At 42.8% G+C, this 18049-nt stretch overlaps 2 protein-coding genes across 2 annotated transcripts in view; both read left to right on the top strand.

Annotated features, from left to right (window-relative positions):
• Nucleotides 1-1703: 1703 nt before the first annotated feature.
• LOC125348409 (zinc finger protein 501-like) lies at nucleotides 1704-11185 on the top strand. The gene is given in 5 exon segments (XM_048341621.1): nucleotides 1704-1813; nucleotides 8273-8399; nucleotides 8584-8644; nucleotides 8826-9977; nucleotides 9979-11185. Coding segments are annotated over 5 exon segments (1410 nt in total). The 5' UTR covers nucleotides 1704-1810; the 3' UTR covers nucleotides 10046-11185.
• LOC125348411 (gastrula zinc finger protein XlCGF52.1-like) overlaps nucleotides 1744-18049 on the top strand; it is a 159421-nt gene continuing 143115 nt past the window's right edge. Inside the window, exon 1 of the mRNA XM_048341623.1 lies at nucleotides 1744-1813. The gene's annotated coding sequence lies outside the window, so the exon portion shown is untranslated. The remainder of the gene's footprint in view (nucleotides 1814-18049) is intronic.

Below are 18049 nucleotides of genomic sequence, written 5' to 3'. Positions count from 1 at the left end.
AGCAAGCAAGATTACGGGTACAAATCTGATTGGCTCAGGGCTTGAGGTATTCTAGGGGCCTTGAGAGTTAAGCATTCCCAGTTGTTAGAGTTCTCAACTGGCTGGGCCCTAATAAGCTTGTCCTGGGTTTGCTCACAGGGCCTGCTTATTTTCAGGTTCATGTCGTAAAGTGGGGTTCGCGTGGGCCTGACTTCAAAGTCTGGCACTTCATCACTTCTCGCCCTTTCTATCTATGTGGTGCTCAAAATCGAACCCAGGGCTTCATCTATACTAGGCAAGCACTCTACCACTAGGCCATATTTCCAGGCCTTTCACTAGTTTTTATTGGCCTCAAATATCTTTCCTTTTAAGTAAAGAGTCAAGCCTTAAATTCTGAAAATTCAATGGTGTTATAGTTATTAGGTTGGTTATAGTTAACAGGGTTAATTGGGTGGGGTCAATCCTTCCTATTCCACCTTTAGATACATAAAAAAATTGGGCCCAGAGGGTAGAGGTAAGTCCATCATGTAGGGTGTTTGGATAGATAAAAAGACTGGGGTGGAAGAAAAAACCTGGAAAGAGGCAGACTCTTCTTTAGAAATTCTTTGTCCTATTGATGAAAGGGAACTAAGCAACTCATGGGTGGGAATGGGAAGGAAGGAATGAGTGAAAGAAAGAGCGAGGGTACAGATGTTACCAAGCAAAAGTAAAGTAATGTACATATCATCTGAAATGGAGAAAATGCTTCTATTGTTAAAGGTCGTAGACTTCATAAACTATGTAGAGTGGGATGATAATTTTCCTCGTGAAAGTTAAAATGTATACTGTGAAATATATGTAATAACCCCAATAAAATTTGTATAAAAATAAATAAAACAAAAAAGATATTCTTGCCCTGTCCTGCTGGGGCTTTATTGTCTGAACTGTCCTGTTTGGAAAATACAGTGTTAATTATCCTGTATGGTGGGTTCCTGATGCCAGCCTTCTTGCTCTTTCAGGATGCATTCATTATGCATTTCACATAAGGCCAGGTATGAGGTTTTCCTGAGAACCAGGAGGGACCCTGGGGGAGAGTGGTCATTGGGCTCTGGGAGCCACAAGCAGTTATGAGAACAAAGCACAAAACCACATTCTGTCTCCCTCTCCCCCCCCACCCCCCTTCTCTTTCTCCCTCTCTCAGTTCATCCCTCTCCTCTCTCCCTCCCCCTGCTCCCCCCTCTTCAAAATGGATAGCGGGAGCAAATTCTGCTGTATAAATTATCCCAAGGCTGAGCTAGAACTTCCCCAGGGGAAAAGCTTGAACTGAGCAGACAAATTTCGCTGGCTACATTCCCTCTAACTCCACATAGGCAAATCCAGGAATCCAATCTGGTGACTCAGGTCGGGGGGGGGGGGGGGGGCGGGAGGGGGACGACTCTGCTACAGTGAGCCAATTACAACCGCTGTTTCTGATTGGCTAACTGAGCCTTCAGGAGTCTCCCAATGAGAAGCGTCAGTGGTGTGAGGCGCACGCTCATGACATAGACGCGTACAGTTTTTTCCTGTGGGCGCGCAGTTTCTTCCGGTAGGAGTTATTTCTTTGTTGCTGCCGGGTCACCCCTCCCACAGTGGAGCTCCCGAGATGTGAGCTCAGCCTGCGCGCGGTCCGTCTCAGCTTTTTCGTTTACAGCTAGCGCGCTCTGTCACTGGAGCCACCGCCCGGATTCCGACGTCTTGGGGTTTAGATTTTCAGAGGCTTACCTGTTCGATTTTCAACCTGCTTCTGCCGGTATCTTGGTGTCCAGCGACTGTGGATCCTAAGCGAGGGCAGCGGAAGGCAAGGGAGCGGGAAATGGTGAGTGCGGACGCTCGCGTGCAGTCAGGATCGAATGCGCGGTGTGTGGGGCCGGGGAGGGAAGCTGTTGGAAGCGGTTGCGGATGCGGACACGTACCTGGAGTTGTGTGCGGAGTGGGTTCACCGAACCGGAAGTGGCCGGGCGCTTACCTAGGCCTGTTTCAGACTCGACCAGGTCCCTGTAGTCAAGCGGGGCCAGCGGTTCCTCAGCCGTCAGTGGCCTGCCAGAAGGGCTGGAGCCGGGCTTTGTGGCCGTCTTAGGAGCCCTGCCCACCCTGTCGTGTCCGGAATCCTGCCTAATTCAGGAGACTTGGATTCAGCACAGGCTGTGGGGCAATGGCTGATGCATCCTGGGAAAGACTCCCCATTTACTGATGGAGGGAATTGATCTGCTTATTATTTATTTGTGGGGAAGGAACAGTGAGGATGTGGTGTTACAGTCTTCTGTCTTTTCTCCTGGTTTTCCTATGAGACTTTCAGATTGAAGGGAAGCAGGATTTAAATCCCACATCCTTTCCCATTCTGAGTGCTTCCCCGATAAATATGTAAATGTCCACCTGTCTCCCCCATTGCGAAACATATTAGAAATGGGGATCCATATGCACATGTGATTGGTGTTGGAAAGTATACCTGTTGTCCTCACTCACGTGTTATTGTCCTTAGTCATGTTTGTCCATATTCGTTGTGTGTGTGTGTGTGTGTGTGAGTGTGAGAGCGAGAGAGCGAGAGAGAGCAGTGACTGTGAGTTTGGGATCCTGCATGCAGTTCTGGAGAGAGAGAGGAGTGGGGGAGAGAGAGACAGAGAGAGAGGGAGAGGGAGCAAATAAGTGTGAGTGTGGGATCCTGCATGCAGTTCTGTGCACTAAATTCAGTATCTGGCTATTGTCCCTGAGCTTTTTCAGTCAAGGCTGGTGCTCTATCACTGGTGCCATAGCCGCCCTTCCTCCTTTTTGGTGGCTAACAGAAGAAGGTAAGAGACCTACTGATGTTTCTGCCCAGTCTAGTTTCTGCTTTGAACTGGGATCTTCAAACCTCATCCTCCTGAGTAGTTAAGATTACAAACTATTTGTGCCCCTAGCACCAGGCTAGATCTCGACTTTGGTTTTCATTTTTTAAAAAGTATTATTATAAAGGTGGTGTACAGGAGTTACCATTGTGTAAGGCAGTAATGAGTGCATTTCTTTTGGACACTGTCACATTCCTTTGTCCTCTCCCAGTTTTCCCCTCTGGTTCCTTCCATGCATAATTCATTTTCAACATACTGTCTACTGAGTATCACTGTTGAATTTGTTCACCTTTTGTCCCTCCATGCCTGTGCCTTCCCACTATCCATCAAAAGACTAAAAAAGAAAAAAGCAAGCCAGTGAATATGGCCTAGTGGCAAGAGTGCTTGCCTTGTATACATGAAGCCCTGGGTTTGATTCCCCAGCACCACATACATAGAAAACAGCCAGAAGTGGTGCTGTGGCTCAAGTGGCAGAGTATTAGCCTTGAGCAAAAAGAAGCCAGGGACAGTGCTCAGGTCCTGAGTCCGAGGCCCAGGACTGGCAAAAACAAAACAAAACAATAAAAAAGCAAGCCAAAAAGTATGGTGTTTTCTTTTCCTGGAATTAATTTTGATAAATGTTATTATATTTGACTCGTGTAGTGATTGATTCCTTTTTTCCTTTGAACCTTGATTCCTATTTAATTGGTCTTACAATAAGATATGGACACTTTAAAATTAACCAGTCACAATGCTGTGTAAAAATATATTTTAAATAAAATAAATTTTATAGTTGATGAATTGGAGTTGACTGTAAGTAGTAGTCAAAGGATTAAAAATTTCAGTGTTAACCAGATACCAATGGCTTACATCTGTAATCCTTGCTATCAGGCAGCTGAGATCTGAAGACCACAGGTTCAAGCATGTTTGGGCAGAAAAGTTCATGAGATTCTTATTTCCAATAAACTTCCAATTCAATTAGTAGGTGGAGCTGTGGCTCTGTTGGTACAATGCTAGTCTTGCAGCAAAAACAAGAGCTATCACGCAGGCCTAAGTTTAAACTCCAGGAACTGTGCAAAAAGTAAGAGGGGGCCCAGATGGTATTAGAAGTGAATCCTGGGTGATAGATAATAAGGTGATGTTCAAAACATACAACAATTAGTTGTCACAAGTGATAGCAGACAAATGGGCAACAAGTCACTAGCATTCCAAGGTTCCAGGGAGTGTTTTCATGTGTGGTTGGTTTCAGGCCTATGGAGAAATGTTTCCTAATTGTTGGAGTGGAATAGAAGGCTGTGTGTTGAAGTGAGAATTCCCTTTCCCCATGCAGTAAGCTATGCTGTGCTGGATGAGCCCTTCCTTGTGATCTCTAAGGCCTTTATCCCTTGCATAAAGGGTTGGTTTCCTTCAAACCATGGCCCAATGAGAGTGCTTTTCTGAGTTCCTTTTTTTTTTTTTTTTTTTTTACAATTTTGTTTATATCAATGTGTGTGTGTGTGTGTGTGTGTGTGTGTGTGTGTGTGTGTGTGTGTGTTCCATTCCTGGGGCTGAAACTCAAGACCAGGGCCTAGTCTCTCACCTTTTTTACACTAGGCTAGTGCTCCACCACTGAAACAGTAGGTCCATTTTGTCATTTGTTACGTGATTACTTGAACATAGGGCCTCAAGGAATTTGTTTCCTGCCCAGAATGACTTTAGGTCTTCAGCCTTCTGAGAAAATAGGATTATAAATATGAGCTGCTGCTACCCAAATGATATGTCCTTTTGCATATGTATTTCAGAAGTTTTTATTATGATGTGAGTGGGACATGGAGATTTTCTTATTCAATGCTTGACTGTATATGATGAAACAGATTTCTTGAAATCAATTAGTTATTTATATCAAATTTATGCAAGAGTATAAACATCTGTGGAATCACTGTATAAGTAAGTGCTAGGTCATGCTCACTCGGGTGTGTCTTACTAATGTAATCTTTCTCTGAATTCAGATTAGTCAAAGGATTACTTAGGGATTCTTTTTTTTTCCCTCCAGTCCTGGGGTGTGAACTCAGGGCCTGAGTATTGTCACTGGCTTCCTTTTGCTCAAGGCTAGAACTCTACCTCTTGAGCCACAGCACCACTTCCGACTTTTTCTATATATGTGGTGCTGAGGAATGGAACCCAGGGCTTTGGGCATGCTACCCAAGCACTCTACTGCTAGGCCACATTCCCAGCCCCACTTTGGATTCTTTATATTTTTTTCAAATAAATGTTCTGTTTTTCTGTGTCTTGTCCAGTTTGGCTGTCAGAGTAATACTGGCTTCATAGAATGAATGGCAGAGCCCCTTCCTTTTCCAGTTTATGAAACTTTCTTGATATTTCTTTAGATTTCTGGAAGAATTCTGTAGTGAATATATTCAGTCCTGGGCTTTTCATTATCATGAGACTGTTACTTATATAACTATTGTGAATAGAACCTAGGGGCTCAGGTGCTCTCCCTGCAGGCTTCAGTTCTTTCAGATCTTACCCATGTAAACTGGAAAGGGGGTGTCACCTGGTGCCCATGTGTGATGCTGGAGTGCCTTCAGCCCCATCTCCCAGCACTCCCCCACGGTCCCCAGATAGATCCTGAATGCTGAGCACTCTTGCAGCCACAGGCTAGGTTGTTTTGTTCTCCAGAGATTCTCAGCGTACTGACCAGGAGGCCCATCATTGTCCAGCATCTTGGTGCTGCTTTCATTTCTCAGCTGGAGTTACTGGAACTGGGCACTAATTGCACTATGAAAATACTTCTTGGTGGTTTCTTAGGAGACCCTACAAAACTTTTTATTTCTTTATGTATGTATGTCTTAATTCTCTTAATTTATTGCACCACTGAGGATCAAACTCAGGGCCTTACACTTGCTAGGAAAGTGCTCTTCCACTAAGCTAGGTTGCAAACTCCTTAAGAGGCCTTGAAATAATGTATGAGGTTAGAGACAACCTGTTTGCTTATTTTTTAAACTGCTCCTGATGTTTGGGACTTTTTCTTTTCTTTTCTTTTTTCTTTGTCAGTCCTGGGGCTTGGATTCAGAGCCTGAGCACTTTCCCTGCCTCCTTTTTGCTCAAGGCTAGCACTCTACCTCTTGAGCCACAGCTCCACTTCTGGCTTTTTCTGTGTATGTGGCGCTGAGGAATGGAACTCAGGGCTTCATGCATGCTAGGCAAGCACTCTACCACTAAGCCACATTCCCAGCCCTGTTGGGGACTTTTTTTTTTTTTTTTTTTTTGCCAGTCCTGGGCCTTGGACTCAGGGCCTGAGCACTGTCCCTGGCTTCTTCCCGCTCAAGGCTAGCACTCTGCCACTTGAGCCACAGCGCCGCTTCTGGCCGTTTTTCTGTATATGTGGTGCTGGGGAATCGAACCTAGGGCCTCGTGTATCCGAGGCAGGCACTCTTGCCACTAGGCTATATCCCCAGCCCCCTGTTGGGGACTTTTAATGATGACTTTTCCAAACATTGATATATACTAGAGAAGCAAACACACAGTACCTTCTCTGCATTAAAAATATGTGATGGGTTATATAAGACTCTAGTTATTCACAGACAGTGAGACCAAGGGAGAATACCTTTAGGAGAAGAAAACAAAGGTACAATGCCTTTGTATTCTGATGGTATCAAATATCAAAATGGGCTTCAGGAAATGGAAATGAGGTTTCTTCTTCGAGTGTGTTTTATTTTGTCTTCTTTCTTTGCACATTTATTTGTATCTAGCAGGTTAAGGAGAAAATAAAAATGGACAAAGTGAATAAATGCAGCATTGGTACTCATTGGACAGTATGCTGTGTTGTAAACAAACTAAACAACTTGTGTGTAGGGATGGGAAGGTAAGCGAGGCAGTGAGGCAAGGTATGACATTGTCAAAACAGAAATACACTCAGTGCCTTGCCTTTTGTAACTGTAAGCGCTCTGTAGGTCACCTTTAGAATGATAATCATTTTTATAAATATGGCCTATGGCCAGATGCCAGTGGTTTACACTCACAATTTTAGCTACTCAAGTTAATGGAGTATGTTTCATTTGCTGTTTTATTCATGCATAACTGAAAGTGTGTTGCAGTTTTTTACCCATTTCCATTTGGGTTTTGAGAATCAGACCATGGAAATTATCTGGATTAGATAGGTGATCCTTGTGTATTTTTTTTTTTTTTTTTTGGCCAGTCCTGGGCCTTGGACTCAGGGCCTGAGCACTGTCCCTGGCTTCTTTTTGCTCAAGGCTAGCACTCTGCCACTTGAGCCACAGCGCCACTTCTGGCCGTTTTCTATATATGTGGTGCTGGGGAATTGAACCCAGGGCTTCACGTATACGAGGCAAGCACTCTTGCCACTAGGCCATATCCCCAGCCCTCCTTGTGTATTTTTTACATATAAGTGTACTGACCACAGTAATCCTTTGGCTTCTCTTGCATTGCAGATATTATTCTATTTAGCTTTCTTTTGTCTCCCTTCATTTACATATATTAAACTTCTCCATCTGTTGGGCCATTTAGTATTACAGTCAAAGTTATATTGCCTGATACTTTCTTTTGTTCTATTTTGGGGACAATATTTTGAGACAAGAGTGTTGGGAGATGAATCTGGAACTGGGCCATCTGCCCATGATCATTCCTGTGATTCTACATACTCAGGAGGCTGGGATCTAAGGATCACACTTCCAAGCCAGCCTGGGCAGGAAAGTCTGTGAGTCTCTTATGACCAATTAACAGCAATCGCCTAGAGGTTGAGCTGTGGCTCATGTGGTAGAGTGCTAGCCTTAAGCTAAAAAGTGAAGTGATGGTGTGCAGAACCTGTGTTGAAGCCCTGACACAAATCCACAATTCTGGAAAAAGGTTATATAACCCAGACTGACCTGGAACTTTAGATGGTCCCCCTTCATCCTCTCAATGGCTGGGATTATAAGTGTTTACCACTACACAGGGGAAAGTGTTCTGTTTTTATCTTCCATATTCAGGAAAATTTGATTATTGTGTCTCACACAGGGGAATACAGTGTATGTTTTCAAATAGATACCAGTTTCCTAAAGTATCATATTCTAGTCTGTGCTCTTATTGTGTGACATCTATTGTGTCCATAATGAATGTTGTAGTTCATATTGTCCCAATAAGGACCGATTTCCTTTCCTTCTTTGATCTGTTTTGCTCATTAATTTGTGCACAATCCTCTATGTCGATTAAACAAGTCACATTGTTTTGTCTCTATTGCATGCTATTCTTGTTACTCAGCTCTTTCTTCCTTTCTCAGCTTTAAGCAGTGCTAGCGTTACAGGTTTGTGTGGTAAAAACAATGAATAGAACTACCATGTGATAAGGACTATGGGGACAATTGTCTTGGGAATATAAAACTATGTGGACAACACTATAGACGGGACACACATGTGTACAGATACATTATATATATATATGAGTTTTTTCTCTGCTGTGGCTTTAAGTCTTTTGCAATTGTGTGTGGAATAATTTAGGAGAAGATAACCTTTGAGGATGTGGCCATAAATTTTACGTGGGAAGAATGGACTTTGTTAAAACTTTCTCAAAAGAAGCTCTACAGAGATGTGATGTTGGAAACCTTGAGCAACCTGGCCTCTATAGGTAAATATTCCCAAATTTAACTGCTTGAATATTCATGCCCCTTAGTGATGTTGCATGAAAAATGGAGCATTTGGGTGAATATACCAATGTGAATATACCATGATCACATTATTCAAAATGTTGGAGTCTTCATATATTTTCTATTGTGTTAAAGGAATCAATGACTTCTGTTTTTGTATTTTAGAAAAGAAGCAGGAAAACCAAAATACTGAAGATAACTACAAAAGGCCAAGGGAAGACGTAAGGTAATTATTGCACTAACCTAGTATACAAGTCAAGTTCCTAAATTTGAAAATTCAGAACTCTAAAATATGCCAATATTGGGACCATTTGGAGAAGGCTCAGGAGAAAAACTTTCTAGTTGTTTAATGTTTTTTAAAAGTTCTCAGTTTGTCTTTGTGTTGTATTTCGTTTGTGTTTTTACAGACCTCAGTGTTTAGAGAGATTCTCTGAACATGAAGTAAGTAGTCAATGTGATGAAGCCTGCCAGCAGAATGTAAAACATAGCACGAATGAGAAAACTCTAAGTCTGGTAGCACCTTTTGAAAACTCTGAGTTTGGAGAAACCATCCTTGCTCAATCACGCATGGGTATGCCTTTCAGAGCTCACACAAAACAGATAACTTCACAGTACCAGGAATGTGTGGAGAGCCCCAGCACTCATAACGAAAGTGGGAGAGCCTGCAGGAAATTTCTTCAGGGGAACATTGGCTATAGAATGCATAATATGGAAAATAATCCATTTGCAGCTAAACAATATGAAAACTACTATAGTTGCAGTTTATTCCATATACAAGAACAAATGGACACTCAAGTTAAACAGTGCTGTGAATGTCTGCACTGTAAAAGATCTTACCTTCCCTCCAGTACCCTTCAAGAGTCCAAAAGAATTTACCCTGGCGAGAGACCCTATCGGTGTGAGCAGTGTGGGAAAATGTTCCCTTTCTACTCTAATCTTCGAAGACATGAAATCATTCACACTGGAGAGAAACCATATATGTGCGAGCAATGTGGGAAGTGCTTCCGTTCCTCTGTTAACCTTTCATCACATAGAAGAACTCACAGTGGAGAGAAACCTTTCAGATGTCAGCTATGTGAGAAAGCTTTTATTAACTCTAGGGACCTTAAAGTGCATGAAAGAACTCACACTGGAGAGAAGCCCTACACATGTAAGCACTGTGGGAAAACCTTCACTTACTCTCGTCACTGTAAAGTACATGAAAGAAGTCACACTGGAGAAAAGCCCTACACATGTAAGCAATGTGGGAAAAGCTTCACTTCCTCTGATTACCTAAAAGCACATGAAAGAGGTCACAATAAAGAGAATCTCTACAGATGTAAGCAATGTGGGAAGACCTTCACTTCCTCTAGTTACCTTAAAGCCCATGAAAGAACTCACACTGGAGAGAGACCCTATGGATGTAAGCAATGTGGCAAAACATTCACTTTTTCCAGTGCCCTTCGAGTACATGAAAGAATTCACACTGGAGAGAGACCCTATGGATGTAAGCAATGTGGGAAAACATTCAGCGTTTCCTCTGTCCTTCGAAGACATGAAAATACTCACATTGGAGAGAAACTATGAATATCAACAGTGTGGGAAAACTTTTACTGTTCTTTGTAAAGACATGAAAGAACACAAGTGAACAAAACCTTACAGGTGTAAGCAATTTAGGAAGACCTTACATTTTCTACTCAGATAATATTCTGAGTAGCTAAAGCCTCTGGCTCCTGGCTTGTTTTGTTCTTTTGACACAGGATCTCACCCTTAGAGCAGCACTGGCTCCCTTAGAACTTGTGATTTTTCCTTCTTGAAGATAAGAAGCTGTTTGTTGTGTGTCCTTACAATGATCCTGACTATTTTGGGTCCTGAGTGGAGGAGGGCTGTGGTCATAGACACTTCTTTTTCTGCAATAATAAACCAATCTTAAGATAAAATCTCAGTGATCTTCTGTACTGTGAGCTTGGGAGGGTATAGGTAGCTGTGTATTTAGGTACAGGCATCTGTAAAGGTTTCCCAAGAAGAAGACAACATCTTCAGCTTCTGGGAACAGAAAGACTCCTTTCCTTTGTCATCTTCTGTTCTCTGCTTCCCGTGCCTCACTTTGTCTGAACACACTGTCCTTGCTACATTTGGTCTGTGAGGAGGAGCATGGTGCACTTGACCTCTGAGACAAAGGGCCCCAAAGGCAAGGAAAGTTGCATGCTGGATATCCCAGCATGGGCAGTGAGCCCCTGGCTGGACCTTGGTGAAATGAGCACACGACATTGGTCTTCACCATCCAGGATCATGTGCCAACCAGCTTGCTGCTGTGCTGCCTTCCTCTCACACCTGGTATGTGGACACTGTTGCAGAAGCTCATAACAGGGACAGCCTGCAGCAAATGCTTGGTGGAGGACAGGGCCAGAGGTCAAGCTGGCCAAGAGGCCAGCAGCTGGAGGATCCTTCCATGAGCCTTCTCAACCTTGTGCTCCTCAGCCTTTACTTTTCTGGTCATACATGCCAGCTGTCAGAACATGTTGAGAGAGAGAGCCTTGCTGGAGATGGGCCATGCCTTAATTGGCCAGTTGAAAATTTGGCTTAATGGGGACAAAGTGGAACCTCCATGGAGTTTCTCCTGAAAAAGGGTTTAATTCCTTTATTTTTATTCCCATGACAGGGGCTTGAATTCAGGGAGAGTTTTCTCTCCTAGCTTTTTCAATGAGGGCTGTCATCTCACTCACAATTGTTTTTTGCTTTGGTAGTGGTTGATTGTAAGTAACATGTCCTGTGGATTTTTCTGCCAGACTGCCTTCAAACTGTGTTCTACAAATTGCCCTGTGTAGCTAGGATTACAGGCTTGAACCACCAGCTCCTGACTTGGGCTGTATTCTTTCATGTCATGTACAGTGAGGGTACAGTTACATAAGTCAGATAAAGAGTACATTGTTTTTGCATGATGTAAGCCTTTGCTCCCTCCCAAGTTTTCTATCGTAACCCCATCATAGATTGTGTAGTACATTTTCAGAATAGTGTTCAGTGAGAACCACTGCTTTCGGTTGGAATGTTTTTGGATTTTCATTGTAAATGTTGGGCTTGAACTCAGGACTTGAGCACTCTCCCCCATCTCTTTTGCTCATGGCTAGTGCTCTATTAGTTGGAGCCATAGCTCCATGTCTGATTTTCTGATAGTTAATTGGTGATAAGAGTCTTGTGGACTCTCCTGCCCTGGCTGGAAAAGGGGATCCTCACACCTGATGTTCACAGTACATGCATTAGAGGCATGAGCCAATGGTACCCAACTGGGTGGGACTTTCCTTTACCTTTTTTATTGTTATTATAAAAATGACGTGCAGAAGGATTACAAGAATTGTTTACGATAAAGACTGCATTTCTCTTGTTTCAGTGTTACCCCTTCCCTTGCTCTTTCCTAGTTATTCCCTCCCATTCCCAACCACAGTTTGTATAGCTCATGTTCAGCACCATGTCCAGTGAATACTACTGCTTTGGGCTGGATTCCTGACCCCAACCAAAGAAGAGACCCTCTGGGCTGGCTGTCAGGAGAGGCTCTCACTGAGGCCCAGGAGGACAAGACAGTAGAACATCATATCTTCTGGCCTTCAAGGCAGTTTGTGGACAGGATATCGTAGCCCTGGCTCCTGCTCTAGAGGTCCTGGGATAGTCTGGCTACCAGGTTGAGTTGGACTTCCAGAACAGGGTCTGGGAGATCAAGCATCCTTAGTTGCAGGGACTGGCCCTGCTGCCTAGGTCATTCTGTTGAAAGTCCTTTTTTTCAGTGACCCCTAGTGGCAAGTCAGTTTTGTGGGTAACTGCACAATGGCAAGCCACCCTGTCTGCACCATGTGCACACCTTGCTATCTAGGACACAATGCAGATCAGCACACCAACATCACACAGCCATTAGAAAGTATACCATGACCTTACAGGGAAATAGATGGACTTTATGTTAAGTGAGAAAAGCCAAGTTCCAAGAGACAAATGACTCATGTTTTCTGATATGCAGAAGTTAGGTCTAAAATACTTGGAAATGTTAAATTATATAGCATTCTTGACTCACACAGTGAGAACAAAAGAGGGTACTCTTCGAGGAGAAACAAATTTACAATGGCAATGTGTCTTTATATGAAGTTGTGTGCATGTACACACACATATATATGGTAACAAGCCATGTCTTGTTTTCGTTCTTGTGATTCTTCTGTTTTCATATCTTCATGTTTGGTTTATCATTGTGTCTATCTTTTGATGTGTGAGGGAAGACACAGAACTTAAGTGTAAAAAAGTCCACCAGAAGAGCTCAGTGGGCAGTGATGAAAGTGAACTATATAACTTCTTGGTGGAAATGGGAGGGAGGAACTGGGAGAGATTGCCACAAGCCTACTTAAGAAAATGTACTCATTATCCAACTCATGTAGTTTGACTTCCTCTGCACATCACCAGTATAATATCAATTTTAAAGAAAAGTCCTGTGCTGGAAGGGGAGCCAGGCCCTAGTCTTTGTCTCCATATTCAGTGTCTCAACAGGACTGTGTTTTAGACCCTATGTCGTCCATCCTGCCACCACCAACTCCCATCCAACCCAGCATGGGCTAGCCAACATTCAAGCCAAGTAAGTGTTTGGAAATGCAGGCCTCCAAACATACAAAGGCCAAGGGGAGGCCAAAAGAAGGGGATAGTTGTCCCTGCAGGAAAGCTACCTAGATGGTTGTAGGGATCTGGCCTCTGAAGCTGAGGATCCCTTACATGTCAGATTGTAGCTTTACTGCTTCTGGCTCCTCAGTCCCCAAGTGCCCTTCCCAGCCATCTGGCCTGATGGTGCTGCCATATCCTTCATTATCTGAGGTCTTATCCCTGAAGCAGGCAAGCATGGATCTGGTTGTGGCTGTTGGTATGTGCCTACCAGCCTGCCAGGCTATAACACACATGATTTTCTGGGGTAAGGAGACATGCTGACATTTCAGTCTACTCTGTCTTGCTATTCCCGTGTAACAATTATAGGACTTAGCAGGGTTGTCATAGTGGAGGAACTAAGAAACCAGGCATAAAGTTCCAAACTATACCTGCCTTTGTGAGAGCAAGCAGCAATCCTTGGCCTGAGGTCAACCAGCTGGTGTTAGAAGTGAGGGGGAATAGTGGGGGAAGATTGGGAGGCAGAGAAAGAGCAGGGAGATTCAACGTGTGTGTGTGTGTGTGTGTGTGTGTGTGTGTGTGTGTGTGTGTGTGTGAAGAACTAGGGTTATATTGGGTTTGAGTTTATACAAAGTATTTGGCTATCATGGAACTAATTCAACTTCTTTCAGCTTGTGAATATCAGCTTCTTAACTCCTACATAGGTGTTAGACAAATGAAATCTCACTTAGTTTGAAGAGTTGAACATTCTCAGAGCACCAGCTTATCACTGGGTTTTACTTTTCATTTTCAAGTTTGTATTGTTATGAAGATTATGTCAGATGTGTTATACTTATGTAAGTCAGATAAAGGGTACATTTCTCTGTGCTCAATGTCACCCCTTCTGTCACTCTCCCAGTTTTTCCCTTCCACCCCCCACCCACAACATGTAAGTTTCATTTTCAACCTAGTATATAGTGAGTACCATTGCTGCATTTGTTCACCCTTTGTCTCTCCATTCCTGTGCATTCCCTTACACTCTCAAAGGCATATAAATGAATAAATAGAAACAGAAGAAAAGGAAGGAAAATGGCAGAAAAGAAAATCTTATTTTCATTTCCTGTTGTTCATATCAACGGATATTATTTTTTATGAGCAGATGCTCATAGGCATTATGCCCTTTTTTTTTTCCAGTCAGAGCTTGAACTTGGCCTGAGCACTGTCCTTGGCTTCTTTCTTTTTTGCTCAAGGCTAGCACTCGACCATTTGAGCCATTGCGCCACTTTGGCCTTTTTCTGTTTCTGTGGCACTGAGGAATCAAACCCATGGCTTCATGCATGCTAGGCAAGCACTCTACCACCAAGCCACATTCCCAGCCCCAATTGTACCTTTCTGCTCCTCAGCTAAGCATATCCTCCTTTGGTTTCCCTGTGTGTGAATGCTTAGAAACTTGTATGATTTATTATGTAATGGTGTATTTTAGATCTAGTATTGGCACATGAGAGAAAACATGGTCTGTCTCGGAGCTTGGTTTACTTCACTCAACATGATTTGTTCTCAGTCCATCCATTTCCTTGCGAATGACACAATATACTTTGTAATGTCTGCATAAAATTCCATTGTGTAGATATACCGTTTTTGGATCAACTTGTTTAGGGCATCTGGGCAGTTTACATAGCTTGGCTATTGTTAGTAGTGCAGCAATATACATGGATGTGCAAATGTTTTAGTGGCTTCTTTGCTTCTGATGTTCAGGGTAGATGCCTGGTGTCACTGAATCCTAGGGAAAATCTATGTTTAGTTTTTTGTGGAAGCCCCAGACTGCTGTCCAGAGTCCTTGTATTAGTTTACATTCCCAACAGTGCAATGGAGTTCCTTTTACCTCACATCCCTACTAATGGTTGTCGTTGTTTGATTCACAATATTGGCCCATCTATCTTTGGTGTGAGGAAATCTCAGAGTTGTTTTGTATTGCATTGCCTTTGAGGCCAGTGGAAGAACACAAAGCTCTATGTTCAAGTCCAAAGGCAAGAATAAATGTCAAGAGGTTCTAAAGAAGACACAGAACTGGTCACCTACTGGTGGTTCCTGCTTGTAATCCTAGCTTCTCATGAGGCTGAGATCGGAGGATTACAGTTTACAGCCAGCCCACACAAGAAAGTCTCTGATACTCCTATGTCCAAAGAACTACCAAAAGGCTGGAAGTGGAGCTGTGGACCAAGTGGAAGAGTACTAGCCTTGAGCAAAAAAAGCTTAGGGAGAGTGACCAGGCCTTTAGTTCAAGCCTCCAAGCCAGCACAAAGCAAAGATATTGGGTCATTGTCACTGCTTCTTTCCTTCTCTCTACCTTTCCCCTTCATCCTCCCTCTCCCTCCTTCCCCTCCCCCCTTATCCCTTCCTCTTCCACCCCACCCCCCCAAAATCAGGAAAGGTGTCTTCCCACTCTGAAGGTCTGCCTCAGTACAAGCCCTATAACTATATGCTAACAAATCATACACTGAAACCTCTAACATGATGAGTCAAACCTTCCCTATTGTTAAGCTGATTTATCTCAGGTGTTGGTTAGCAGAATGGAAAGGTGACTAACATAGCAATCGACATTTCTATCAATCACAGTCATTCACACACACAAAAAAACATTCTTTTCCTGGGAAAGGAACGATATTCAACTACATCTGAGGTATATCACTGTCTAGAAACCTTAATGAATGTACTGAAGTGCTTGTATGTGCCAGTCTTGAGCTTGAACATGGGCCCGGGCAATGCTATTGGGCTTTTGTGCTCAAGGCTTGCACTCTACCACTTGAAATCCCCTCTGCAGTGGTCATGAGGCTCACAATCTTCTCATCTAGTTGGGTTTCTACTTCTTTCTAAACATAATTCCCTAGTGGGGTTGAACTTAGGACTGGGAACTGTCCTTAGGCTGTTTCTGCTCAAGGCTGGTGCTCTACCAGTTCAATCCACAGGGCAACTTCCATAGTTATCTCTTTTATTGGCAGCGTCTTCTCAGTCATAATTCTTCCTGACAGCTGTTTACAGCTGTTTGAGTCTGAAACTCCACAAACACTGCAGCTTTTGTCTGTGATATATGTTAGTGATAGCTGTAGAAGGGTGAATACCAGTTTAGGAAAAATTGAAATCAAGAATCATCTTGACAACAGAGGCCATGTGGGGCTCTAGATAGAAGTTTCATTATATTATTTTCCTCAATTTTCCAACAATTTCCTGTGTTCCCAATAAAAAATATTTCTCTTTATACCTGCATCTTAACAGATGTGATAACAGGAATAGGAAATAAAGCTGTGCCAGTTTTCCCAAATATTCAAGAACAGCAAAATTATATTTACTTATGGTTTGTACTACTGAAGGATGGTAGTCAGGTATGAAGTTAACTGGGAGGGATGGTAGGAAGTAAATGCCTAAATTAACCATAGATCTTTTTGTATGCTGTGGTTCCAGTCATGCCAGAATAGTCAGTACTTCCTCCAAAAGTAAAAGACCAGAGCAACAGAAGAAACAGAGAAAAGGAGGTGGAGAAGATGGGAGACGAGAGGGCATTCTAGTAATTAATGCTGCTGGCCATAGATATTTTTAATTATATTATCTTTAAAATATAAAAAGGTTCACTATTAAATGTCACATTTCATTATTCTCCCTTTCTCTTGTTTGCACATGAATATTCTATATATTTGAAAAATCTCAAAAAAGTTTCTACCAAGAAGGACTTTGATATTTAAATGGTCATAGTAATGAATCTGGAACATGGCAACTTAGGACAAATCTTTACAATTTACTGCTCATAAGCAGCATTTATATAGTAGTAATATTTCTCACTTACGACTTACTTTGGAACCAACCAAAGTTCAAAAAGTCCCACTGATTTTCGTTTTTGTTATAACACCCTAATCCTGGGGCTTGTACTCAGGGCCCGAGCATTGTCCGTGGCTTCATTTTGCTAAATCCTAGCACTCTACCTCTTGAGCTTAGTGCCACTTTTGGCTTTTTCTTTTTATGTGGTGCCCTGGAATCCAACCCAGGGTTTCATGCATGTTACCAAGCATTATACTGCTAAGCCACATTCCCAGCCCTCTCACTTTTTTTTTTTTTTTTTTTTTTTTTTTTTGCTTTTCCTGAGTCTTGACCTCAGGGCTTGAGCTCTCCCTGGCTTATTTTGCTCAAGGCTAGCACTCTACCACTTGAACCACAGTGCCACTTTTCTTGTATAAGTGGTGCTAAGGAATCAAACCTAGGGCTTCATGTACACAAGGCAAACACTCTACCACTATATTCCCAATCCCCTCTCACTGGTTTTTATTAGCCTAAGATATCTTTTAAGTAGAAAAGAGTCAAGCCTTAAATTCTGAAAATTCAATGGTGTTACAGCTAATAGGGTGGTTATACTTAAATAGGGTGGTGTCAATCCTTACTATTCCATCCTTAGCTACATAAGGAGACTGGGCCCAGAGGGGATATGTAAGTCCTTCATTTATTTATTTTTATTGTTTTGCCAATCCTGGGGCTTGAACTCAGGGCCTGAGCATTGTCTTTGGCTTCTTTTTGCTCACAGCTAGCACTCTGCCACTGGAGCCAAAGTGTCACTTCTTGCCCTTTCTATCTATGTGGTGCTCAAAATCGAACCCAGGGCTTCATCTATACTAGGCAAGCACTCTGCCACTAGGCCATATTCCCAGGCCTCTCACTAGTTTTTATTGGCCTCAAATATCTTTCCTTTTAAGTAAAGAGTCAAGCCTTAAATTCTGAAAATTCAATGGTGTTATAGTTATTAGGTTGGTTATAGTTAACAGGGTTAATTGGGTGGGGTCAATCCTTCCTATTCCACCTTTAGATACATAAAAAGATTGGGCCCAGAGGGTAGAGGTAAGTCTATCATGTAGGGTGTTTGGATAGATAAAAAGACTGGGGTGGAAGACCTGGAAAGAGGTCAGATTCTTCTTTAGAAATTCTTTGTCCTATTGATGAAAGGGAACTAAGCAACTCATGGGTGGGAATGGGAAGGAAGGAATGAGTGAAAGAAAGAGCGAGG

This window comes from Perognathus longimembris, chromosome 3, assembly GCF_023159225.1.
Source record: "Perognathus longimembris pacificus isolate PPM17 chromosome 3, ASM2315922v1, whole genome shotgun sequence".
Lineage (NCBI taxonomy): Eukaryota > Metazoa > Chordata > Mammalia > Rodentia > Heteromyidae > Perognathus > Perognathus longimembris.
This window is presented reverse-complemented; position numbering and strand designations above follow the sequence as displayed.